Source organism: Acanthisitta chloris, unplaced genomic scaffold, assembly GCF_000695815.1.
Source record: "Acanthisitta chloris isolate BGI_N310 unplaced genomic scaffold, ASM69581v1 scaffold16433, whole genome shotgun sequence".
Classification (NCBI taxonomy): Eukaryota; Metazoa; Chordata; class Aves; order Passeriformes; family Acanthisittidae; genus Acanthisitta; species Acanthisitta chloris.
The window spans coordinates 83,223-111,077 of record NW_008666718.1 but is presented as its reverse complement, the minus strand read 5'-3'; the positions used below and the strand labels follow the sequence as shown (position 1 = coordinate 111,077).

Genomic DNA, 27,855 nt, shown 5'->3' with positions numbered 1-27,855 from the left:
ACAAGAGCCCAAAAATGCTATATATGAAGTAGTCCAAAGAAGCAAGAGTTAAAGTTTTTTTTAAAAATGGCATTGCTCCTATTTTAAAACTCTTTAGAGCTATTTTGTGGTGGTGTTTTGACACTTCTAATACTGTGTTTTAAAGAGAGATGTCTCCAAGTAAGAGATAGAACTATACTAAATGTGTATTGTAAAAATAAACCATAATCTCACAATTCCTACTAAATAAACAGTGCTGTTGATGCAAGCCTCATTGTACACTACAGCAGTACAAGCTGCCCAGGATACTTTTAAAACATGCAGACTAAATCATGCAAAAAATTTATCCATAACCCCCAAAGTCTTGTTTTCTGAGAGAGAAAGAATTTACAGAGACTCAACACAATTTTGCCCTCTTTTTTCCCTTGCTCCCTCATTGTCTTGATTAACTCAATATGTTCCTACACTCACTTTAAAGACTTTGTTGCTATGGGAATTTATTTCCATATTTTATTGTCAAGGAGAAAAACACGATTTTGGTGATTAAATGTCACAGAAGCTCTGACTTTTGCACAACCTAATCAAATCTACAGCCATAAAAATAATCTATATATGCGTCTGAAAGTCTTACCATTCTGAACATAAAAACCTACACATGCTCTACCTGCCAAGTACAAAAATTCTCTCTCCTTTCCCCCAAAAGCTTCTGGAGAATTTTAACATAATTTCCGCATATACATTTTCAATTAGTTTCCTAGAAACTTAGCCATAAAAAAAATCTTTTCTTTTCCTCTTCTCTGAATGTGGACTATGCACAGCATTAAGAGATTCTTCTAAGTGACATTCAAGGTTAGTGAGGCTAAAAATTCATCTCCTAATAACTGACCTGTAAAGTCAGCTACAGAATTGCAAGCCTGAGTTCCTTCCCTCCCCATACCTAATCTACATTGCAGCTGGAAAAAGAAATACAGGCATATGTACAAAATATTGCTCAATTTCTCCAATAAATATGCCAAAAAATGTTTGCTGCCTGCTATCACAACTGGCTGTTTTCACTGTAAATCTCACTTGCACTTTTCCTCTTTTTAATATTGTAAATGTCTACATAGGTTAATGGTTAGAATCACTCAGCTTAGAAAAAGCATGCACATAATTATGGAATCATTACGACTTAAATAAAAATGAGCATAAGCCAGGAAATTCAAAATTAAACCTAAAACCAAAAGAAAAGTCTCCCTTGTGGCTCAGGGTTTGTGTCTGTTCCTTCTCCTTCAAAACACTTTCTCCCAAGTCTGGTCATGCATGTGTACTGGGAATGGCTCTCTCTTGGGTAGGACTCTAGGAAGACACCTGTCTGAGAATACTGTTCTGTTGAACAGACTCAGGCAATGCTGTCAGAGCACTACAGTTCTGAAACTTAGATCATTACAGTCAAATGCTCAAGATCAGAAGCCTGATCTTCACATATTCTCAGCAGTGTTATCTTTCCCAAAGGTGCTGTACCACACTGCTGAGCATCCTGAAGCTGCACCTACTTCCTAATCTTTTTGATTCTGATTGAGGACATACTTACAGGTTTTCCCTCCTGTGACACTCTTATTGCATGCGCTGAGTGCTGGGAGCTGATGGTTTAGCTTGCTATTTAGCTGTGATTGACCAAGTGTAATGGGTTCATTAGGTAGAGCTCACCAGGAGCTACAAAGCATTCAGCACTTCATCAAATCAGGACAGTTAGGTCTTCTAAACATGACACTAGGAGGCTAATGTAAAGTACTCATGATTGAACATTCAGCACAGGTATAAGCTTTCCATGTGGCACTTAACACACACAATCCACACTTGATGAATAAAATCATGAACGCATGATTTTTAACCACTAAACCAGGTTTAAGCAGAAAGGCATAACTCCTGAAGCAAATCTGCACAAAAGGAATTACACCAGGAAATGTTTAACTCATTAAGACACTACTGAGCTTAGCACTGTATGTTATTTTTCCCATTTTGTGGCCAGTACCCAGACAACTGACCCATGGGAGAAGAGCTAGCGGGGAAAGGGACATGGCTTTCCAGCTAGTGAATGAATGGAAAATTAAAGATTGGCCAAAGCTGGATATAATTCTTATCCCTCAAAGTTCACAGATATCCAAGTCCCCTTATCTCAGCAAAAAATACATTAGGTGTATTAAACATTGGTCAGCCCTATCAAAAATCATGAAATTCAACAGTTCTTCAATATCAATATTTAAAACAGGAAAATTGCCAGTTTCTGGAAAAACAGTTTTAAAGAGTTTCTTCAATTAGGGAGCTAAACTAATCACTAAGATGAAGAAGATCCTACACCTGTAAATATGCCTAATATTCTGAAACACAGTTGTTAGACACTATGATAAGTTTGGTGCTTTCAATTGATTACTTATTTTGAAAACATTAAAAACTAGAGAGAAACATTGTCAGACTGATATTATTTGCAGAGGTTTTGTAAACTGGAAAGTAGCAAGCCCACCAATATCCTGTAATTAAACAGCACCATGAAAAAGTCCTGCATTTCTTGATGTCAGTAACTGGCACGTAACCTCAGAACGAAAATTAGGTGCTTATGAAAACTCTGCAAAGCCTGTGGAACCTTTCTCACCTTGTGCCTTTCAAAGAGATCTCTTTTAAGCCAGGGAGAATGTGCTTGGTTTGGCTGGGATAGAGTTAATTCTCTTCACAGTAGCCAGAATGGTTCTATATTTTGGATTTGTGCTAGAAACAGTGTGATAACATAGGGATATTTCCATTTTGGCTCAACAGCACTCAACACAGCATCGAGGCCTTTTCTGCCCCTCACACTAGCCCACCAGAGAGAGGCTGGGGGTGCACAAGGAGTTCAGAGGGGACACAGCCAGGACAGCTGACCAAAGGGATATTCCAGACCATATGGTGTCATGCTCACCATATAAAGCTGGGGGGAAAGGAGGAAGGGGCAGATATTCAGAGTGACAGCACTGGTGTTCCTAAGTAACCATAATGCATGATGGAGCCCTGCTCTCCTGGAGACGGCTGAACATCCACCTGCCCAGGGGAGTAGTGAATTGATTCCTTACTTTGTTAGCATGTGCAGCTTTTATTTTGCCTATTGAACTGCCTTTATCTCAATCCATGAGTTTTCTAACTTTTCCCCTTTCCCCATCCTACTGGGAGCACGCTGAGCAAGCAGCTGTGTGGGGCTGAGTTGCTGGCTGGGGATAAACCACAGCAGGGAAGAATGGAAGAACACTGCATACTTTGCATGCTACTATATAGTATAAATCTCCTGCATGACTGAAGACAGTGACAACCTTACTCTGGCAAACTAACCTCTCTGTTAAATTGAAGGTTCTTCCTGTCTTCACAGTTTCTGTAATTATGAAAAGCCTTCTTTTTTTAAAGAAATTTTACTTACTCGTTTATTAAAGAAGCCTTTGCCTTTTTCATCTTTCCAGAGAGACATTCTCAAATACAGGTTCCTAAATATTACTGTAGACGAGTGGGTAGATAAAAGTACTGAGGATTTTAGTGGTAATTCCAATAAGGACATTACAGAGTGAATATTAAAATATAATCTATATTAAGCCAATGTCAGTGACTTCAGCAAGAAAACTTACGATTCTTCATTTTTAAAAAGATATAACATTGTTAAATTTGCCTTGGGATGCTGTGTTTCTGTCATATGTGATCTGTTTCAGTGGTTTAAATCAACCCATGAAAATATTTTCAGGAAACAACAGCTACTTATACATATTGATATCCAATTCAGTATCACTCCATTGACATCACAGGGACCTGCAAGAGATCAATATCTCTGAGAAGAAATATAGAGAAAGCCAATCCTGCTTTTCTCATTTCAGGATCAAAAGCAGCAAGGAGCTGTGGGAACTACAGGAAACAGCAGTATTAGCTACTTGAAATTGTCATAAGTAAATTACAAAAAGCTTCTTTCCTCTATGAAATATCTGCTGGAGGGAGGGGGAACAATGGTCAAGACTACACAGGCCTCATGCTGTTGCCATCCAGCAGAGTGAAAAAAAAGCATCAGGCTGGCTCATCCGCAAATACGAGCAATGTATGTGCAGGCACATTCGTCTCAGCATTTCCACAATTTTGTACAGCCTTAATGTTGTCAGGAAAATTAACCCCCAGCTGACCACTGCAGAATGAGAGATGATAGGGAATAATCTGGGCCCCAGCTGGCAACGGAAACCCCAATCTTTTCCACAGCTCTTTAAATGTGAAAGGTTACCAAGCTCACAAATGCAATATTAAACAGCTTAGTACACTTGAATATGCAGCTCATGTTGGACAAAACGAACCTGTGAGAGGTTGTGTTTTAAAGGTATAAATTATTTATTATTTTTAACTGGGACAAAAGCAGTCTCAAGGAAAAGCATATTTACTACATATCTGACTCCAAGGATGAAGTTTGTCCTGCAAGAGAGCAGCTGCTACCTAACAGTCTAAACACTGTAAACACTATTTGAAAGACACGGGGCTAAGACTGGAACATAACCACCCAAAAGGAAAATAACTTAGAATAGGTTACTGACAAGATCTGCCAAAATATCAAGATCTGTGGGTAAGTTCAAGCATAATAAAATTGCTTAGTAGAAAATTAGCAGAAAATAAACCATCAAGTTAGGTTTTTAAATAATGATGAAGCACCACCGCAAAAAGGCAAAACTTGGAGAAGAAGTGAAAAATAAACAAGACCAACTACTACATTACTAAGGCTTTAGAGCTCCTCAAAAGAGAAGGATAAACTGCAAATTTAAATCAAGAGCAGCATTTTATTCTGACATTGCTTTCCAAAACACGATAGTTCTAAAAGTAGCAACTTCAAGACTAAAGAACGCAGAAACTGGCTCACTTGAAGTTTAGAGCATTCTCAAAACCCGAAAAATAAACAAGACCAACTACTACATTACTAAGGCTTTAGAGCTCCTCAAAAGAGAAGGATAAACTGCAAATTTAAATCAAGAGCAGCATTTTATTCTGACATTGCTTTCCAAAACACGATAGTTCTAAAAGTAGCAACTTCAAGACTAAAGAACGCAGAAACTGGCTCACTTGAAGTTTAGAGCATTCTCAAAACCCAGTAGCTTAATACCCAGTAATCACACATATGACCCACAACAAAGGCTGTTCCAAGACCATAAAAGAAAGTAGAGTTTTATAAAACTTGGTTTGGTGGTTGACCATGTCATCCGTGGAGGCCCCAGGTTGACATCATTGCCTTAAATAAAATATAGGCTTCCAATAAAACTGCTTTTTTACAAAAGCAATACTGTTATAATAGCACAGAAGGCTAGATAACACATCTTGCAATCCAATTTGTGGTTCGTGTTAAGCTATAGATGCCAATAACTAATTCCACATGTGAGACAGACATCCCAAAGGGAGATTTTAATCAAATAAGTGATGGGAAAAGAGACATTTCCTTATTTTGATATAACAAACTCCCCCATACTAACTATACGTCGATCTGGCAAAATGTTACTGCATTGTAGTAGTGAAACATTAGTATAACATACATCTGGTTTAGTTATTTCTATTAGGCAGTTTGTATACATAAACCACAGAGCAATAAATACTTTATCATTACCATTATATTAAAAATGAGCTTTAAATGCATTTGCCCCATTTTTAACTGCTGTTACCCAGCTCCGTTCCCACTTAAAAAAACCAAAACAAAACAAAATCGACCAAGCAAACAAAGAAAAGCTAAAGAAAACCCCCACAAAATGAAAAAAGAGCAGCACAGTACTATTTTGTTTGTACTATTAATTGGAGAGAATACTGTTGATTAATGGTTCTGCTCTCAAGCTGAATATTGCAAGTACAAAACAATTAGGCTTCTGAATTTGCATTTCTATAATTACAACTTTGATCATAGCTCTCTCCCATATTCAAGTTCCTCCCTCTCACCCCTACACTTTTGGTGGTTTAACTTGCACAAGTCTAGCTGCTGACAGGTACAATCATCTGATATCTATGAAGCCTGAAAACTCAATCCACGTACTTGCTATGCAACTTACACTGGAAATGACTCAAGGTCTTAAACACTGAGAAATCAAACTAAAATCTAATTTTCTTCCACAAGGAATGCTTTGCCTCAGTGGAACACCACTTTTTTAACTGCTCTTATTTCAGACAACTCATGACCACAATAAATACAGTTCCATCAAAATCTGCTGACCTAAAGACAGCGAATATGTTCTTGTCAGACAGACAGAATAAAATAGAGCTGACCAAATTAAATGGAGTCCAGACTGACAACATTTCCAGCCAGAGTGAGAGCATCACAGATAGACAGGCATACAAGACTTGGCAAAAAGAAAAACAACAGCAGCCAAGTTTTACTGAATAACCAACACACAGATAACAGAGAAAAGAGCTGGATAGTTTAATAAGTAGCTACTATATACATTTTTAAGTTCCCTCAAGAATAACTTCTAAATAAAGGGCAATATTCATCTGCTCTGCTGGGGGCCCTGCTCTGTAGCTGCCTTGTTCAAAAGCCCTGCCAGTCAACTCAAATTGCACTTATATGCTATTGCGTGGAGACAGCGATGAGTGGTGTTCCCTCAGGGGTCACTACTGGGGCAAATATTGTTCAACATATGTGTCAGCAACATGGGCAGGGGGATTGAGTGCACCCTCAGCAAATTCACTTGATGACACCAAGCTGTGTGGAGTAGTTGACATGCTAAAGGGAAGGAATGCCATCCAGAGGGACCTTGACAGGCTTGAGAGCTGGGCTGATGCCAACCTCATGAAGTTCAACAAAGCAAAGTGAGCGCTCCTACACTTGGGTCACAGCAATCCCAGACACACCTATAGGCTGAGTAAAGAAGTCATGGAGAGCAGCCCTGCAGAGAAGGACTTGGGGGTGACAGTTGATGAAAAACTCAACATGAGCCAGCAGTGCACACTCACAGCCTCCAAAGCCAACTGAATCCTGGGCTGTATCAAAAGAAGTATGGCCAGTAGGTCGAAGGAGGTGATTCTACCCCTCTACTCTGTTCTCGTGAGAGTTCACCTGGGGTGTCCCCAACATAAGAAGGGCATAGAACTGTTGGAGCAAGTCCAGAGGAGGACCATGAAGCTGGTAAAAGGACTTGAGTACTTCCCCTACACAGACAGGCTGAGAAAGTTGGGGTTGTTCAGCCTGGAGAAGAAAAGGTTGCATGAAGATCTCATAGCAACTTTCCAGTATCTGAAGGGGGCCTACAGGGAAGCCAGAGAGAGACTTTTTGTTAGGAATTGCAGTGATAGGACAAGAAGTAATGGGCCTAATTTCAAAGAGGGAAAATTTAGATTAGATATTAGGAAGAAGCATTTTACTGCAAGTGTGGTAAGGCACTGAAACAGGTTGCTCAGAGGTTGTGGATGCCCCAACCCCAGCAGTGTTCAAAGACAGGGTAGATAAGGCTTTGACCAACCTGGTCTAGTGGGAGGTGTCCCTGCCCATGGCAGAGGGTTGGAACTAGAGGACGTTCAAAGTACATTGCAACCCCTTAACATTCTATGATTCTATGCATCGTTTTACCACTGCTTAATTCTCTAGGATAGGCTAACACTTGAATTATTAACTCCTTGAGGCACTTTACAAAATTTTATCCTGTACCTTTCAGTATAAAGCTTGCTGTTACAGATGCACTTTAAAAAAACTCCCAAACTTAATTAGTTTACTGTTTGTTTCAGCTCAGCATTAGGTGCATAACGTACCATACAGTATTTGGCTACTGACATTCAACAGAGGTCTTGTATACTTCAATATACGTAAGTTAAAAAAAATAAACATATATATAAAAGAAATTATTCTTTCCTTTTCAATTTTGTCAAAAAAGCATGATAACTAAGGCAACAGAACATAGCAGTTTAAGAAGCTACCAGTGACTAGAGGGTTTTATTCACTCTACTATTTTCCTTTTATACTACAGCTGTATATTCTAAACACACAGAAATCATCACTGTTTAATCAAAATCTACAACATCTTTTCAATTCATCTGGATGAGAAACCAAAACTTTAAAGTAATAGTGCTTGAGATAGATTGCAAAGCCGTATTTTGGTTTACTGCTTTTCTTGGTTATATCTCATTGAAAAATGTGACAACACATGTCCACATGAAACATTTTCCCTTTGTTAAGTCAGTATTTTTCTGAAAGAAAGCCATTTCGCTGAAAAGAAAATTGCATGTACTCAGCTTACTCATTTGTACAGCAACTGATGTAAGAGTCTTGATATTAGCTGGGGTTTCTGGCTACCACTAAAATACATGCAGTTTTGGGAAAGGGAAGCTAGGGGGTTTTGGTGAGCTTGGGCAGGAAGTTGAAAAATAAGAAATAGTTATTTTGTTAAGACAATAATATATTTAAAGTCATAGCTCCTACTAGGGGAAGAAAAAACACATGCCAAAGGCATACACCCCGGTCCTATGCATCTCCATTAAACTAGAACAATAAGAGCTCTATCTTTGCCTCAGGGTGCCTGTAGATGATATCAGCTGCCACACTTGCATGCCTGACCAAACTAAGCTGAGTTTGCAAGATACAAGAGGATAAGAGCATGAATGAATTCTTTGCAAAAGGCAGTCAGACATCCAGTACTTGACTCATATATCCAGTGCTCAGCAGTAAACAGAATGAGGGCGCTTCTGTAAGGAAGGAAAGTAACTGAAAAGAAAAATATCCCCAGAGTCCAGTAAAAGAAATGGCTAATAATATACTGTTAAAGCAAAATGTAAATAGCCCATACTATAAACTTCTTTAAGTGATCTTCCAGCATTAGACATCTGTGCTTTTTTGGAGGAGTTAACTAAACTGCTAAGAATTATTGTGTACTTGAAAACTCATTTAGCACCTCTAACAGTGACTGGTGCCTTACAAATAGCTTATAGCAAAGAAGACTCACCTTGTATAAAGCAGAAATGATCTGATGCATTTTTAATCGATGAAATACAAAGATATCGTACACAGCGGAAATGGCCAGAACAGTCACTCCTTGCTCCTTCCACAGCATGCTGCATCCTGCACACAGCACTGCTCCCAAGATCCAGCCCCAAGTACTTGCCGAGGAACCTCTGGTAGAGCAGTGCTTCACGTAACACATCAGGGAAAGCAGAAAGAAGAGGCAGGCTCCAATGTCTGCCCTCCCTACGATCCCTGCCACGGCTTCCGTGTGGATGGGATGAGATGCAAACAACAGGCCTGCTATCAAGGTCCAGTACCCATCCCCAAACAGGATCCTGGAGAAGTTTGTGAAAAGGCCTGTGACTGCAGCATGTAATAGAACGTTTACAAGGTGGTAGCCCCATGGGTCCATTCCTCCAACAGCATGGTTAATGCGGAAGGAAAGCGTGCAGAGAGGTCTGTAGGACTTGTGGCTCCCACTGTGAGTAAGCAATGTCCCCCAAAAGTCATTGTAGAAGATATGGATCCATGGCGTCTCGGGCAGAAGGTCCTGGTTTGTCTTGATAGCTCGGCTAGAAAAGACAAATAAAAACTTCATTTCAACAGAAGGAAAAGGGTACAAATGAAAGACTGCAAATGCAATCACATTGCTACCACAAGAAGGAGTGTCATCGCTTTGGTGCTGCTTTAATTCAAGTTTTAAATTTTTACAGGAGGTCCTCAAAAAATACATTTCTATTGACTTCATGCTAGAGCAAAATTTCCATATAAATTGGCTTTTAAAATATTATATACAGATGCTATGCTGTTTCCATTAAATTAAAACACCCTTCAGTGATATTCTTCTAACTCTGGAGTAATCAGTTAAGATTTGATGAGCTATAATTAAAACGTAAAAGAAATACGAAAAACTGACAAACGTTACTGTTGAAACAATGGATCCTCCAGTAAGTCAGAACTAAAACCCCAACTGGCCTTTTATACTGAAATTTTAATTTAGATGTTGGAATGAATCTTTTTGACATGGATGAACAATAAATACAAAAGTCAGTAGGAGCATGCGATTCTCTGGTTCTGTACAGGGCACTCCACAACTGCCTTGAACATATTTTGACTGACAACATTTTCTGCTAACACCTCGCTGGAGACGGACAACAGACTATTTTACAGATTAAAATACACCTTCTCTTTAAATTTCTTGTATTTACAATTAAGGACATAAGATTTTTACATTGTATTAGTTTATGAATTCAAGTCTGTCAGCTTGATTAGGGGAAAAAAATGCTCCCGCTTTCAGCACTTATGTTTTCAACCACCCTGACAAGGTCTGGTGCCAGCCATTAGCAGTCTCCACGTCTAATTCAGTTCTGTAAAATTCTGTCTCCTATAGTATTTGTACAAGTCCAATTATTTGCATTTAAAATTTATGCGGTGGGAGAAGGTATGAGACCTGCTTAGAGAAAAAAATACTAGAATTTAATTAGTTACTTGTATTTAAGCAATTATTTAAAGATGCATTGTTGTTACTGCTGAGCTTAACTCATTTAAAATGTATTTTATTAGGGTAATTAAGAATCCAGCCACCTTAAGACTCTTCTATCCAAAATACTAAACAAGAGAGATGGTTTACATCCAATGCTTTACTCATACCCTCTATCAGCCTTCTCCAATAACTAACAATTTTTCAGTTCAGATGAGGAAGAAAAAAAAGAAACACACAAAGCTCAAGCCTGCATTTAAAATGCACTACTCTAATTCATACTCCAAGACTCTCCTCACATCCTCCATTCCCTTGGTATCTGTATCAAAATCTCTTTTTTTAAATAGTATTAGTTTCAGGAATGTTGTCTTGCTCAGTAAAGAAAAATGCTCAAACACTGATATATTATGCCACAGAATCTCCATGCAAATATTCCAAATACCATGCAGCTCAGCATTCCCATTGTCCAGAGCACACTGCTGTAATGCTTTCAGACACGCTTCCTCTCAGCATGTCCTTTTGTCTCTGAGCATATGGAGGTTATGGAGAGGTCAGCTTAAATCCTTTAAAGATATGATGATGCTTTCTAGAATACTTGAAAATTTTCATTTTGACTTCTACTTATGCAGGGAATCAGGTTGCTTGTATTTGTTTTTGCAACCCTGCACATATTTTTCTCATTTTAGTCCAGTCACAAAAGAACACTGGAAGAAAACAAGACCTTTGTTTTCACATTATTTATCTTGTCCTTCCATGTAGTCCTTTCCTGTAACCTAATTCTTCTGTTTGTGATTTCAGTTTGTAGTATCGCTCTCAGAACCACTATCAGAAAACTAGGAATTCGGCAAAAATAAAGCAGGTGTTAGGCTAGAAAGAGTCCTTTCTCTGAGAAAAACATAATATACTAGACTACAGGCTCCCAAAGGCAAGAAATAGCTATCAGATGTCAGGGCTTACACTTGAAACCCTGAACTGCGATCAGTTTTTTTCTTGGGGAAATAGTAAGAAAACAAGTGGCAACAATATTGCCAGCACAGCTGCCCTCCCCTGAGGCAGAGCATTATGCTACAAAGAGCCTAGAGGGTGCACAGGTTGTTCCCAGGAAATGGTAGCTTTTACTATGCCTTTTGCAAATGTGGCCATTTCCAACACTTGAAGCCATGTAACCACTTAAAAAAACCAAAACAAACAAAAAACCCTACACATACACACACAAAAGAATAAAAAAAAAAGCCACAAAAATATCCCACTTGTGGCTATCACTACACATGTATAAAATAACTCTACACAACATTGATACACTTATCAAGAAAAGAGACCAGCCCTCTCTCAAATCCAATAGTTTTCAAGCAGCACATACTCATATAGGGACTATTCCCCACCAAAAGTTAACTGCTTTTCTACATATCATAAAGAAACTTGCTGTACATTCCAAAGACATTAATTCGGTCAAACTTTATTCACAGCCTTAGCAACAAATTTGATGCAACCTTGATCCTTTTCTGTTCAAACCTGTTCATATTAAAAATTGAAACAAATGAGGAAAAAAAAAAATCCACACACAACAAAAGGTGAAAAGGAAGCCCTGAAGATACAATATTGATCACCCTGTATTTGGCTACAAATTTCAGCAGGCAATTCTGAAATACTCCTGCTTTCTTGTGCATGTAAATGCAACAAATTCTAGTACCTGACAGTCAGTATGAAAAATACAGAAGATGTCAGTTTCAGCTTACTCAGGTCAAATGTTGTATTTTCTGTAAACCAAATTTTAAATAAAAATCTTTTTCCATGTTTATTTTTCATTAAATATTTAAAAGAAAAAGTTTAGCTAAAGCTTTGGGATATTAGAAAAGCCTAATACAAGAGCAATGCTAGATGTCCCACAGCAAAGAATGTTAACAATCACACAGGTTGATTGTTAACATTCACCAACTACTCTGTTTCACATTATAAAATGTATGAAAAAAACATACAAAGCCAACATTAGGCCTGACTGTGCAGGAGGATGCAGGAATATGAGCACCTGAGATACTACAGCCAGGCAGCTCTGGATCATTTAACTCTCAATAAAAGTGAACAAAGTCTCAGCAACAGTAAGACCGAGGTCAGACAGAAATAGTCTGTGGGCTGAGTCCAGCCCATGCACCAACAGTCAGGCTGTGCCCATCTGCACCCCTAGCCTGGCTGTCCAAATGCAGTGGCAAGAAAAACACGAAGTGAAATGTTTATCTCTGTGAAGAGGAAAGAAATACAAGCACTGTAGCCAATAAAACAAAAGAATTAAAATAAATAGTGCTAAATTGCTCATGTCAGGACCCTGAGGGCACTAATGAGCCTTGACAGCCTGACCCCACTCCGGAGGCTCCCCCACACTGCCCACAGTCCCAGGGCCCCATGCCAGTCCCCCAGGGCCATCAGCCCCTACCCCAGTGACACCACAGCAGGGCTGGTCTCCGGCTCCCCAGGTCTTACCCTGCCAAGGGTCTAGCTAAACTGGGCTCACATTTGATCCTGTCCTTGTCCCCAGGAAGATGCCCCAATGCCCGAGTCTGGGGCTGACCCCAGCTGCCCTGCTCCTGCTCTGTTTTTTCTTTAATTAATAAATAACCAAGCTGTTAACCAAGCTTAGCTGCCAATTTGTGCAGCAATTCTGAAAGCAACCCCTCCTCACAGCCTGGCTGGTAGTGACAGTGTCCCGAGTAAAGCCTCCCATTCTATGCTGGCAGCCACCCTCACTCTCTGCAGATACGAAATAATATTAATTGTTGGCTCCAGGAAAGTCTTTGGGATAAAGGAAACTACAAAATGCCTTATTAGCCTTGCCTCCTGCTTCACTCACAGTTTACCTTGAGGTTACATCCAGCAGATTAGTCCAATCCTGCTAATGGGCATAATAAGGGAAGCTCTCCAACTGCACTCATCAGTCTTCAGCAGAGCTGCAAACTCTGCTCTCACTAAAAGGCAGCAGGTTACCCAACGAAGTAATTTCTCAAAATTCCAATACAATTGACATTTTTATTTTCAAGCAGCAGGGTCTCAGACTCAGGGAACTCGCTTTCTTCAATTTGCAATGCCTGCCCATTTCACACATCCCAGCAGAGCAGGCTATCTTATTCATTATGCAACAAATGGATGGGCTGGAGGGCAGGAGGGGAAGGAATCAGTCAGCTATCAGTTCTTCAGAAATGGAAGGCTGAAGAGACACAAAAAAAAACCCCTAACAATAAAATGATCATTTCCAGTCCACTCAAAAGAATTCTTCTGCCTCCTGCCATAAACCTGTTATTTGCCCAGGTCAGTACACACTTTGGGTGTGATTCACAGAGGGTTTTTTCAATCAAACTTAAAAATGCCAGAGATCCAGCCATTCGCACATGCACATATACATGCATACACACATCAAAAAAATCTCAGATGTTTTTAAAATTAACAGCTATATATGTCCTAAACTTCTGTGCTGGTGCTAAACTGAACCAGGTGTTAACACTAGGGTAAAAAAACAGATGAGACATTCTAAAGTGATTTTACAAGTCAAGCCTTATGTCCAGCTTCAATATTGCTAATGGTTCTCATATGCTGAAAATTAACATCAGCATTTGAAGCAAAGAACATATTTTAAAGGAAAAGGAGAATTCCCAAATGTGCATGCAGGAAGCCATTGATCAGCCCTCTCTCACATAAAATAGATAGGCAGAGATGAACTGGCAAGCTTCTGCTAGGAGGTTCTTCGTTGTTTTTTCTCAAAGACATTTTTAAACAGCTTTAATTTAGTTCTTTTTCATAAATAACAATGGGAAAGCATCCTAGAGTATTTTTACACTCTACCTTAATGAGTCATCCTAAAGATACTTTCAAGATTATATGTGACTTGTACAGACAACAAGTCTGAAAACACAGCCAGAGCCAACTTTTCTGAGTATGAACCTCACATCCACAAAACATACAGCAACTGAGTCAACCCTCCGCACTACTTACAGGCTATCTCTTGGGGAGGTGGTGGTCACAAAGCAGGCAAGTAGAGCTTGTCATACTTCAGACAGTTCTCATACTTGCCTACAGACTACAATATACATGTAGCCTATATTTAGATGATAAAGAAAAATAATCAAAAAATGCTTTTTTGTATGTACAGATTCTTAAGAAAGTAATAAGCATAATTACATGAAAGACAGTCAAGGGAACTATTTTCCATTCTGGTAGAATTCTGGTGGCAATTATGTCTTACATATACAGTCTTCCTCAACAGTTGTAAAAGTGGAATTTAGCTACAAATCCAGTAGGCAGTAAAGTTCTACCCATGCCACTTCACCCAAAATCCCTCAAAAATCCCTGTATTGTATATCAGCTAGGGACACCCGCAGGAGACCAAATTCTGTGCATCCTCTGGGTTTCAAGTTGCAGCTTTCAGTTTTTCTGAAGAAAATTTGTTCTAGGGTGAATCTCTAAGGAAAACCTAACACTTCAGCTGTTTACAGATGGGATGTAACAGCTCAATAAGTGATATATATATAGGATCCTGAGTTGCTAGCTGTCTCTGAAGATAGGCCTATATGTACTAAATGGATTGAAGGAAACACCTAGGCTGAGATCATATTTTGAACTAATTAAAGGAAAACCTAACATCACAAAAGGGAAATATGCTTACTATAATTTTGTGCCTAGTTAATTTCTGCCAATAGTATGATCCTTTTCTAGCTGTATAGAGATATCTGAACGCACCAAGCTCAGAGCTCAAACACTGAAGACTATATATGGTTTTGATATAATTTTCCTATTTTATGTAATTACTAGTGAAAGCTATTAACAGTATACAGAGTTAGTATATGACCACTGGAAAAACTTTTAACAAATGATAATATTAATTCCATATTTCAGACTATGACAGCAATTTCATAGTCAAGTTCAGCTTAGTACCAGAACAAACAGGAACTACAAGTAACAAGTCTGTAAGTAGTGTTTAACTCATAAAACTTTCTTGGATGAGACTTTCCTGAATTAGATATAACCTGAGTGGAAAGATGGATGAGTGAGACAACTGTAACTGTATGCTTAGATGATTTCAACCACTGCCAAAAATAAGACAGAGAAATCAACAAAAATACTCAAGAAAGCAAACAACATAAATCACAGAGAAAGGTTAGGGTCTTGTACCACAGTATAAAGATATATAAAGGTTTCTAAGATTTTTCTGTATTGCACAATGTCTTTTAAAGGAATTGATCTTTTAAAATAAGCAACATAAATGTGCAGAATGTGACAGGACAAAAAAAAAAAAAAAACCAAAAAACAAACCACCCACTAAAAAGGATATCTAAGCAAGGTAACTTGCTCCTTGTTTATCTCCATCAATGACTTTATCAGTTGTGGTTTGACTTTGTCTTCCAGCAGCTGGCTATGATCCAGCTGCACACTTCTAGACATTATACCTTTGTAACTGAAGATGTATGATGCTGTTTGGAAGAAGGATGCAGTGGCAAAACTTACATCTAACACTGGATGTTGTTAGGAATTAACTACACCGAAGTACACCGCATATATTGATTTTCTTATTGACTAAGAGAGCTTTAAAAACTTTACATAACTAAAAATTCAAAACATTTTGGGAACAAGAAGATCGAGATGGCCTGAAAAATCTTTTCCACCCAGAACATAAATATTTCAAAGGCTAACTATAAAGGCTTTGAACTGACTCTTTCTCCATAGTCTAATTTTTTCCATTTCTAAGTATGTCCTCCTTTGCTGAAAGAACAAGACCTTAATATTAACCCTGAGAACAATGCACTCCCTCTCAGTGTAAGCTGACATAGCAAACACTAAAAGATGGACTCTGTGAAATTTGAAAACCTAATTAATTCCATCTGCCTGGCATAGTATTATTTGATTGTTCATGCATAGGTTTAAAAATAAAGAACACACTGGAGGGATATGAGAGAAGCATTAATATTTTCAGATGCTGAACAATGGGATACCATCAGTTTCCTCTCAAGAGAAGCTGATAAAAACATAAGAACAACAGCTTCTGTCTTTGTGTCTGCTCCCTAGGTTTCTTCACCACAGCATGTACCGCAGGTCTGTGAAAAGATACTTGCATTCCTAAGTCAGAAAATGCTTTCTGCCATTCTCACAGCTATTTCATAAACTAGCTTCACTCCCGACTACACCATGCAGCACAAAATTGCTAATTCTGTTCTTCTAAGACTACAATAGACTTTGTATTTACCTGATACATATTCTTTCAAATACACATTCAAAGTCGTTCTTTAAAATATTCTTCAGTGCCAAACTACTGCATGACAAGAATTTGTGATTTGTTTATTTTATATATGTATGTAATACCAGCTTCTGAAGCATGGTCAGAATTCATAGTTGGAACTTCTGCTGCCCTTTTCAAATCTATTTTAGATTATGAAAGTGGGCCCAGCAGGCCTTATCGGATTTACTGTTCTGCAGTAGAATATGGCACTACACTATTTGTCTTCCCCACTTTCCATCGAAAAAATAAAACATAAATAATTTTTGCCACTTCACCATGCAGCAACTCATAGCCGTACAAGGACAGAAATTTGAAGGCTTAATAATATAATAGTTAGAGTAGACACGTTAATTTTCTTAACCAGATTAACAGTGTGGATATTAAACTACATTTTTTGACAGGTCACTTTCTGAATATACATAAAGCCTTTCCAAGACACAGACATTTTAAGCCATTATCTGAAAACAGCTGTAGCACTACACAATAGTTTATCAGCCATAGATCAGTACCATGACTATCCATTTCTCTGCTCTTTTCAGTACGTGGCAGACTATACCAAGAAGAAAAGCTCAGCAATTTAATTTTTCAAAAAAATTACATTTTTTCCCCATTCAATCTCTTTTTTGATACAGCATTTCAAGAAAGTTCAAGGAGATTGTACAGAATTATGCCTAAATCCATGCCTCTTGTGCACTCTAAATTTAAAGCCTGAAAGCAATTTTAGGCAGCATTCTGACTTTTATTTTTATTCTTAGAGAAGCATTGAAAAGAATATCCAGGAACATGTACACATACAAATATAGAAATAATGAGCAGAGGAGAAACTTCTGAATCACAACATAACATACAGAAACTCTCCTTCTTGTTTTCAGGGGGGGAGGAAGGATAAAGAAATGCATCAAGGTTTTTGTGCATAAGTTCCTTTTGCCAAGCCTTTTATTTAAGCACCAAAACAAGACTTCATTAACCCAGGTCTGGTCTAAAACTAGAGTTTTACTAATTTAACTGAAAGGTGTTATTCAAAATCTAATCAGATAAAACAATTTGATGTAGGCATATCCACAGAGCTCAATTTAATCTTCATACTGTCTTTAGAACTCATATTGATGAAATGTCCTTATTGGGGGATAGGGGAAAACAACCCCAAACAATCCCAGACCAAGCTATCAGTGGTCATGTTCATGTCATTCACAAGTGATTCGGAGAACAGTCAGACCCACCTTGGCTTTCCTTATCCACTGAATTGCCAAGCACAGACCGTGCCACACAACAAACTATTAGCCATAGAATTTGTGCCTACCCAAAATTCTCCTGTCTCCAAGAAGTCTCCTCTTCCCACCCCTAAACCCCTCCATAAGATACATAGATGCATAAAACTAATGGCCTGACACACACCAACTATACTGCCTGTATCGTTTTTCCTACCCAAAGGGTATCATGTTATCAAGTTTATGGGGTGGGTTGTTTGAGTTTGGGGTTTTTTTAATAATATTGTACACAATAAGCATTTTGCATTTAGGCTAAACATATTTTGCTATCTCACAAATATTTATGCTGAGGTCTTAATAGACTATTTTGTATGGCAAGAAACTAAACTCTTGGATATTTTTTTGCTTGCAATATTGTCCATTTCTAGTATAACTGACCTCACAAGTTGCCCAAGTATGTACATGAAATATTACCTGCAAATATATTAACAGTACAAAAGGTACTGCCTTCAGACAGCAACTTCTGTTTAACATTTCTCTTTCCTGAAAACAGTCTGGTCTAAGGAATCAAACAGATATCACTTGTCTTCAAAGTCATTACTGTCTTCCAAGTCTAGTTTACCAACTTGTCTCATATGCACTCACAGGTGATTGTAGTCATAGTCCCATTTAAAGGCAGATACTAAATAATGGTAAGGCGGGCAAGGGAATCCTCCCTGAGGATTACAAAAATTTATTCTGAGTCAGCTCTGAAGTCCAGCTACACAATCATGAAGCACAGATAATGTACTGCCATTTCAGTGAAATAGTTTGAGGAAACACAAAGCAAAGCAAGCTTAACTTGATGGAAAAAGCAGACAGCGATGTTAACAGTGTTGAGATAAAACCTAAGGCTTATATTTCTCTGTGATGATAGTTTATTCACCAGTGAATCAACCAAAATATTTTAAGTACCTTCTCAGAGGATACCAAATTAAAAAGTAGTGTAGTACTTTTCCTCTTCAGATTCCTATTAAGCAAAATTCCTACAGAATATATAGAAGGTTTAAAATCTGGCTAGAAAGCATGTGATGTAGTTAGACTTTATCTTCAGGCCTTGCCATAGACATGTCAGACAAATTCATGCAAGCATTTTCATAATTTTATTTTTTTAGCAGAAAAAAATGGAACTTGCTACAGACTTATGTCAAAACCAATTTTTATGAGAACTAAGTCCTACCAAAAAGTAAAACAACCCAGATAATTAAAAACAATTTTTGGTCACACAAAGATACGTAATGGCTTCTAGTGAACAGAGTGACTGTTCTCTGTAGTCCTGGAATAGACTCCCCAGAAAGTCATGGAGTCCTGCTCCTGGAAGTGTTAAGAAAATGAGTAGATATGGCACTCTGTGATACAGTTTAGTGGGCATGGTGTTAATTGGTCAAAGATTGGACCTGATGATCTTGGAGATCTTTTTCAACCTTAATGATTCTATGATTCTTTGAAGGAATTATGCTCTTTCCAGCTCTTCAGCATCTTTACAGGGGTCACCACGCCGAGTAGACTAGCAGCCACTCATTTGGAAAAGTGTGGATCCTACTGAAAAAGTCTGAGTGCCTCAATAGTTTATCCAGATGAAGGGACTCACTAGAGTAAACCAATTTTTGTGGCATGCCATAGCAATTGTGAAGCACTAGAAATTGAAACTATAGCAGTATTTAAAATAAATATTATTTTCTCTTAATTCCCTGGTTAAGAGCACCCAGTTAGTAGGCAAAAGTTTGGGAGTGACATCAAGAGGACTAATCACAGTTATTTGGGAAAAAAAAAATAGGCTTTATAGTTGCCATTATATGCAAGTTTGCAACAAGCATATGTTCAAGGATTTTACTGGATGCAGTCAAAGATTGAGCTAAAAGGCAAAAAATGACAGATTAGTTGAATTATGTTATCAGAACACACAAGATCAAATCCTGGTTTCTACTACATTAGCTTTAATTCACATTGGTATTGGAATAATCTCCACTTTATGTCACTGAAACCAGTAGGGTTTATAATCAACTACAATTGGCGTAAGCTTTTACAGCACTTCTGTAGATTTTTAAGACTTCCAAGCATAAAACCAAAACAACCTAAACCCATTCCTTTCTACGTTTTAGAACAGCTGTCAGGAGGCAGGCAGCAAGTAAAAAGGATCTCAGACAGCAATTCAGGTGAACTGAAGTCATTACCTGAATTACATACCAGATCAACCTTTCTGACAATAAAACTAGACCTAAGTCATGTCAAGCTGAACTACCAAAAGCAGGTAACTTTGAACAGAAACAGTGCTAGATTTTCAAGGCTCTCCAATTTAATGCTAGCCAATTGCTTGCACTTTTCTCCACAGGAGACTTCTTTATGTTTTTTTGGTTGGTTTTTTTTTTTAACTTTCTAAACTATCCTTCTATAAATGAAGGTCTAAAGATCTACTGGGAGATCAAAACAATATTTAACTTCTAGGCTTAACTTCCCTAGGGTAACATTTAAGTCCAACTGTCCCTGACAGCAGCACACCAGAGGACTGCATTTTCCTAGCAGAAGAGAACCCCGAGTGCCACAAAAGGTTATGGTAATTCATAGCACTAGCCTTTAGACAGTGACAGCTATAAGTTCTGCCTAGACCAGCAGAGGAAAGCTGATCACACATGTAAGTTTATGAAAGTTTTATAAAGGTAAACAGTTTGCTTCTTTCAGTAGTCTACATCAAACAAAAATGGTCTGTGAGAGTACAATTCATGTACTGTTTTATTAAAACAGAAATTGTATTTTCTCTTTCGAAATTCCAGCACTGCTAAACAACAGTGATCATATTACACTCTCTATATAGAGGAGGAGGACTGCTTGAGATCACAATAAGAACCTCAAACATGGGGGGAAAAAACCCGGGTAAATTAAGAGAAAAACATGCAACTCAGTGCAACAAAGGCAACCCAAACAAATCAGAGAACAGGCTGCTTTGGAGAGGTCAGTCACCACTTTCAGACTTCAAAAACGGTGGGTATTGTGTTATTGCATTTCTTGACTAAGCAAATGTATTCTCTTCAACTAAGTCATCTTCTCACATGAATGGAAGGAATACAGAATTTCACCTTGGAAAGAAGCTTCAGCTTGACATGGTTAAGCTTGAACCAACCCTGTTTTCTACTAGGGCTCTACATGTGTTTTTTATGTCATTTAAGAAAGAGCAACAGTCTGAGTCTTTACATAAACTAAGCGCATACCTATTGTCTACCAAGCTGGGGAAGGTTACTTCTTCAGAGTTCAGGCTCCCTCTTTGCTGTCTCCCATGGCATTATAAGCCACTGAAAGTTTAATGAAGAAAATTATAGTTTGCCAGACCATATGAAACAGCAGGATGTATTTATTTCTGCATGATAAAATCAACCTAGAGTAACATATGGAATAAGCAGTTTGTGCTCTATGAGACTTTTCTGGGGCTTTACATTGATCTTGCTACAAAGTAATCAAGAATTTAAGATCTATTTCTAGTCACAGGAGATTAGTTGTTTGGAATAGTACAGTGCTGCATATGCATCATAAATTTCCCAGGTTCCTCACATGTTGCAGAACACAGAAAGACACTGAGAAATTAATTATCACATAGCCAATAAATAATACAGACAACCAACTCACACATCCACTAAGACAATGTGGCATCAAAAGCACATGAAGATTTCAGTGTAGTAAGATATTGCTATCCAACTGTTTGTGAAAAAATTATCCAGATGATGCATGTAATCAGCCATACATACCTCACTCAAATCAATTTCACCATCCCCTCTAGTTCCTCCTCAATTCTAGGCTTTTGGGACAAAAATCACATATAAATCAGCATGGAACAGAGGCAGTTTCTGGCTCATGAGAGGCACTGGGAGTCCACAGGAAACCCAAAACCTCACCATCACATTTTCAAACTCGCTGTACATCCCACCCTTGGAAACTGAACTGAGATGAACGGAGAACTGCAGCAGTGCTGAGTATGAGCCTCATTTCACATTAAGGCATTCAACAATCAATGCTTAACCATCAACTTCTGGAAAAGAGAAAATAGTATTAGAGGCCAACAAAACAGGTGAAAATTTTGAATTAAAGGTCACTTCTGTAGGGTGATATTCTGGAATGTTATGTATAAATCAGGCCAGGTGATTTAATTCCAATAGCTATGAAAATAATAAAATCGGTTTCAATGACCTGAGAGATACATATGCTTATTTGTGGTTATAGCCCCAGGCAACCCTGAAATCAGCCATTCAAGTAAGGCAGAAGCATGGCACACAGCCAAGCTCCTGTAAGAGTTAAAGGTCTTGCACATACATTTTTTTGTGTGTTTATTTGAATAGAATGGTAATTTTGGGGTTTGGGCCACCCATCACTTATAGACCTCCCATAATATTTAAAGAAACTGTCCAACTGAGTCTTAGCATACAGCAGTCAGCCTTAGGATACTAGCTCTTTAAACAAGATGTAAAAGCATCAAAAATTCAAGCAACAGGGAAAAAGTATCATGACAGAGCTTGTCTGGAGATATTTTAATGTGTATTTTTCTCTACGGATGAGTCATACGATGTTTTGCATGCAGTTTTATTACAATAGTAAAATAAGGAACCTAAATGCCTTTATGAAGCCAAAAGAAATACACAAACTGTCTAATATAATAAAATAAGAAATAATGGTGACAATTATCAGAAAACAAAGAAAGTACTACAGGCCACTATAATGTTATTTTGGGGGGAGGTTGGGTTTGCTGGTTTGTTGTTCATGTTCTTTAATAAATAAAATAACCTCTTTTTCCTTGTCTTCTACAGGGTCACACACAACAGCTAACTCATTATCAAGAATATCACAATGACGTGGGGACCTTAGACAAATTCTGATTTGAACATTCAAAAATAAGTGGCATTGACACTAGTCTTAGGGACACCCAGCTACCAAATAAACATGCAATGAGTTTCTCAGTGTGGGCTCCAGAGCCTCAAAAGTAATCTTGAATTACACCTTCATTCAGAAGCTTCAAATTTTTTGGCTTTTTAATGAATTGAGGGAGGTTTACCTAGTACAAGAAAACATTAGTGTATCCTATTTCAACCTGTACAGCTGAAATCTCTCAAATAAGACAAATTTAGGGTTGCACTCCTTAATTTTTGAGGTCTTTTCCAAGCCAGTTGATTCTATGATTCACAAAGAAAAAAGCTATGCCAAATGATGAGCAGAAGGAAAGATGTGTCAAATTTGCTAGCATATGTAACAAAAGCTATACTTACTGCTCTGTTTTCTTGCTGGCAGTACTCCTATCTACCATAAAGCATCTCTTTCTAAGACAGCAAGTATCAAATTGATACAAATAAAGCCAAAAACATTTTCAGAACTCGCTGATAGCTGCCATTCAGATCCATTCTGGAGTGTATGGCCCCATGTCTCTATTTCAGATTGTAAACATCAAACAAAAGAAAGCAGGAAGCAAAATATACTAGAATAGGAACTAAATTGTGATGATTTTTAACAGGTACTATAATAATGGTTACAGGCACAGCAGCAGCTCCAGCCTGGTCAGCTGCTTCTTTGAACCATGTGTAATCAATTACACAAGCGTGTATATACATGCACTAAATTGAGGAACTGCTGTTTTAGATAGTTGATTCAGTAGTCACATCTAAAGTTTCCAATTTTGTTTCTGCAACAGAAAAGACTACAAAAGCATGGCTTCTCACTAAATGCCAAGGAAGGGATGCAGTGCATCTCTCAGCAATAATAAAAATCAATTAATAAAACTGAATTATTAATATTGTTGATAGAGTTTAAAGTGCTCATTTCTTTATGGCCTTAAATAAAGATAGGGAAGTATTGCCAAGAACAGCAGACACTATGAAACTCCACCTTTCCTGGCATCCAAATGATTGCTAGAAAAAATGGTTGCTCAAAAATTAATTCCATACAGCTCCTATCACCAAATGGACTAACTTGGAAAGGAAAGTTGTCAATTAAACACAGGATTAAGACACTGCATATAAACCAGTGCATCTCAATTAATCCTGAAAAGCAAAATAGGATAGGTTGAATACATAAATGTTTTAATGGCCAGCTCAGCTTAACTATTCAAAAAGGAAAAAACAACCAACAAACCAAACCAAACATAAAAACCCCACCAAATAAACAAACAAACCAAAAATAAGAGGCAAACCTGTAGTAGAGTATACACCACACAAGGCAGAGTTGGTAGGTACTGCAGCTTGTAACATACCTGCAGCTCATTATGTTCTCTTCCTCAAACTAGCACAAAAACTTAGCTTGCAGGTACCTCACTCCACTATGACACCCCAATGTGCTTCCTTCCCACCAGGCATGTTTTGCCTTTGTGGAATTAACTCAAAGCCAGAAACAACAACTCACCATTCCCGTTGGTATTTATTACGTGGCTTCTTACTGTTTGAAAGATGCTGATGTCTCTTAGATATGTTTTCGTAATTTTTCAGAACTTAAATAGATGTTGTGTAATTACTTTTAAACTGAAGTTGCATGGCGATGTTTTTCAAGCTCAACTGATTAAAGTTTGTTTAATGGATCTTGAAGAAAATATATTATTCAACTTAATGAGAATTTATGCAAATCACTGCCACTAGCTTCTGCAGGAAACCTTTCCAATTAATTATAATTAGGCTTTTTAGTTTTAGGCTTCTGGGTTTTTCTACTGGAAAATTATAAGAATGGATCTTTAGGTACTTTGTTCAATTGTGGGAAATGAAACTTCTTTGTTATGATGTATAAACACCTATACAAATTAACTTGTAAGTGCAGAGCCCTTTTCATCCCTGCCATTCAGATCAGGACTAAGACTATAGCCCCAGATATCCATGATTGGCAAGCAGACAAAGAAAATTGGCCACTGCTGTTTACATACACATAAATTACTCTTTGGCTTTAAGAGAGTGATTTTATTGGAAAAATAAATAAAGTATTCAAATATTGTCATGTCTCCCAGCATTCCTGAAACCCTCACAAATACAGAAAGATCTCTCTCTACATATAATATTGTACATGTATTTTTGGTACGTATTTCATGTACATTTCAGTGTCTTGTCCTCTTAGCAACCTTGCTTAAGTAGGTAACTGTTCTTTGAATATAGCCAGAAATATTCCAGTAGAGAAGTTGCAACAACTCAGAATGAACAATGCACTTAGCAGTAATAACATTTGAACTATTTTTACAGGTATGGATTTACAGTGAGGAAAATGGTGCAAAGCTTTATACTGCATAGGTTGTTATAACTAATCAGATCATATATTAAGAAGCTCCTCATATAAAAAAATCTTTATTGTATTGCAACTTATTTCCTAAAACCAGGTGCTTTTATCTCTTCTGAACAAAGAGCTACTGAGACCCTCTTTGGTACTCATTTTATTAGCTGAGGCAAGGGAGGGAAAGTGGGAAAATATTTCTGCTACAGTCTTTCCAATGGAGAGTCTTACTTTTGGAGAACAGCACACGTGCAATGAACCTTGCATGCTCCCATCAGGCTGGAGCAGGGCAGAAAGCAGTCACTGCTTAGTTCCCACCATCTTTCTTGATCAGTGAAGTACCATTCCAGACCACAGAAATAACTCTGCATCTCTCAAACTTCATCCACTCCCTTCACCAAACTCATAACCACTTTGGGAGAAGAAAGAAAGACAAAATGGGAAGCAACTATGAGGCTGTTACCTAGAACTAGAATTCAGACAATGCCAGTTTCTGTCTGCCCCTATTTCTCTCTTGAAACTGATGGATTCCACCCATGTTATGACAGCATCTCTCTTTTAAAGGTGTCTAATATACCTTTTGTTCTTCTTGGCCTTCTTTAGGATTTTCCATGCTGGAGACCACTAGGGACAAATGTTAGGCAAAAACAAAATTGCCTCTAGCAATCCATATTCTACAAACTTATAGCTGCCCATCAATGACAACTCCCTTTATGTCCCTTTTTCAAGTTTTCAGGCATGGCATGTTTTCTGCTACAAAATGGAAGTTCTAATCCACACTGATGGCTGCAATCATAGCTCCTATTCATAAAACAGAGGAATTCATAATTGGACATAGACATATTCCCTCATCTGTTGCAGTTGTTTAATTATGTGTCATTTAACCAGAAATGAAAGAGTACTTCCCCTTGGAAAAGCAAATGTGAAAATGACTGACTGGTTCTAGGTTTATAGCCTTCTAATCCAGATCAAATGTGCTCATCAAAAAAGTTACCACTTTCCAACTGCTGCCTCTTACAAAATCAACCAGGGTTCTGCAAATCATGCTATTTCCCTTTAAAGCTTATATGGCCTTGACTTAGGAGCAAATGTTTGCTGGACTAACTACAACTGCACCGACATTTATATAATGCAGTGCTAAACATTACAGGACATGCACAGGAGTACATCTACTATGCCCAAAACAGTAACACTCAAAATTAATGTACAGGACAACGAGCTTCAGTTGAACATGAAAACAAGAGTTAGGCTTTAGAGCAGCAAGCAGATTCATTAGAAACTAAAAGGCAAAGCAGAATATTAAATAGCCACATAAACAAGGTGAAACTGTTCTATGCTTTTAATTTGCAGGCAGAATTTGGCAGCTGGAACTTCATTAGTGATTCTCTAGACGCTGAATGAACCAGTTCAGCCTCCACTGATTGTACCTGTTCTGCAGGGCCAGCAGTAGTAAAACTTGACATAAGAGCTGTAATCATGAAGACAGAAAAAAACCCTTTTCAACACCCACAATAAAGTGATGTGGCTTATTTTTTAAGAAGCCACTTTGCCCTTTTGGAAGCATGGTTTTGGGCAGATAACAGAAATCATCTTTTGAACTTCAATATTCACTGCCAAGGAGGTATTATGATGCAAACTCACATCTCCTTGTTTTGCCATTAACATGGTCCAATCTGCCAACTTGTTTCTAAGAGTAAAACACATTTTGTTTAACAGAAAAATAACTTACATGCATCTGTTTGGGATAATATTTTTAAATCCAAACAACTAAAATATTCAGCAATGTCCTAGTTCTGATTTACATATAGATGTGGCACTTAGAGACATGATTTACTCATGGACTCGATGATCTTAGAAATAGTTTCCAGCCTAGAGGATTCAATGATTCCAGGATTTCTAGGAAAAGGTACAATAACTTAACAGCCACTGGAAATTAGTGTTCAGGAGAAAAGCCCAAGTGATTAGGTATCTGAAAGCTCTTTAGCTCATGCGGTAAAGTGGTTAGTATAAATAAAATTCAGGCATTCCAAGACAAATATTTTTTATACATTTTTACATGAATTGGCTGGTTTTACTTTTTTAAGTCATCTAGCCAAACCAAGATAATCACAATAACTTAACAGCCACTGGAAATTAGTGTTCAGGAGAAAAGCCCAAGTGATTAGGTATCTGAAAGCTCTTTAGCTCATGCGGTAAAGTGGTTAGTATAAATAAAATTCAGGCATTCCAAGACAAATATTTTTTATACATTTTTACATGAATTGGCTGGTTTTACTTTTTTAAGTCATCTAGCCAAACCAAGATAATCTAAAGGAAGGTAAGCAGCAGCCTGAATCTAACTTTCAGTAAAGTTTTTTTTCTCGTAAGTGATGTTTACATGCACAAAAATATTCAATAGTATAATGGCAAACTGGCTTTAAACACTATAATTTCAAGAATTACAGTTTCTGAGCATCAAGTATTTTTGCTGCTGTAGGACTTCAGACTTCTGCTCTAAGTGGTCAAACCTTTCAACATTTCTCCAATTCTACATCAGATTAGAAGACATTTTCTTCTCCTCCAGCTTTATTTTTTTTCCCTTGGCTTCCATGTTCTTCCATTTCCATCTAAGAATGTAAGATGACTAAACCACATTGGGGGGGGAAGTCACAAGGTAATTAATACAATTACTCCCCCAAGCTAAAGAAATGAAGTTTCAATACAAACCCATTCAGTTGTCCAAATATATGATGGTCCTTGTCAA

General features: G+C 37.8%; 1 protein-coding gene across 1 annotated transcript in view; it reads right to left on the bottom strand.

Annotated features, from left to right (window-relative positions):
* TMTC2 (transmembrane and tetratricopeptide repeat containing 2) overlaps positions 1-9,509 on the bottom strand; it is a gene marked incomplete at its 3' end in the record, with an annotated part of 55,746 nt that extends 46,237 nt beyond the window's left edge. Inside the window, exon 1 of the mRNA XM_009072255.1 lies at positions 8,913-9,509. Within this exon, the coding sequence (XP_009070503.1) occupies positions 8,913-9,509 (597 nt within the window). The remainder of the gene's footprint in view (positions 1-8,912) is intronic.
* Between the last annotated feature and the right edge of the window lie 18,346 nt (positions 9,510-27,855).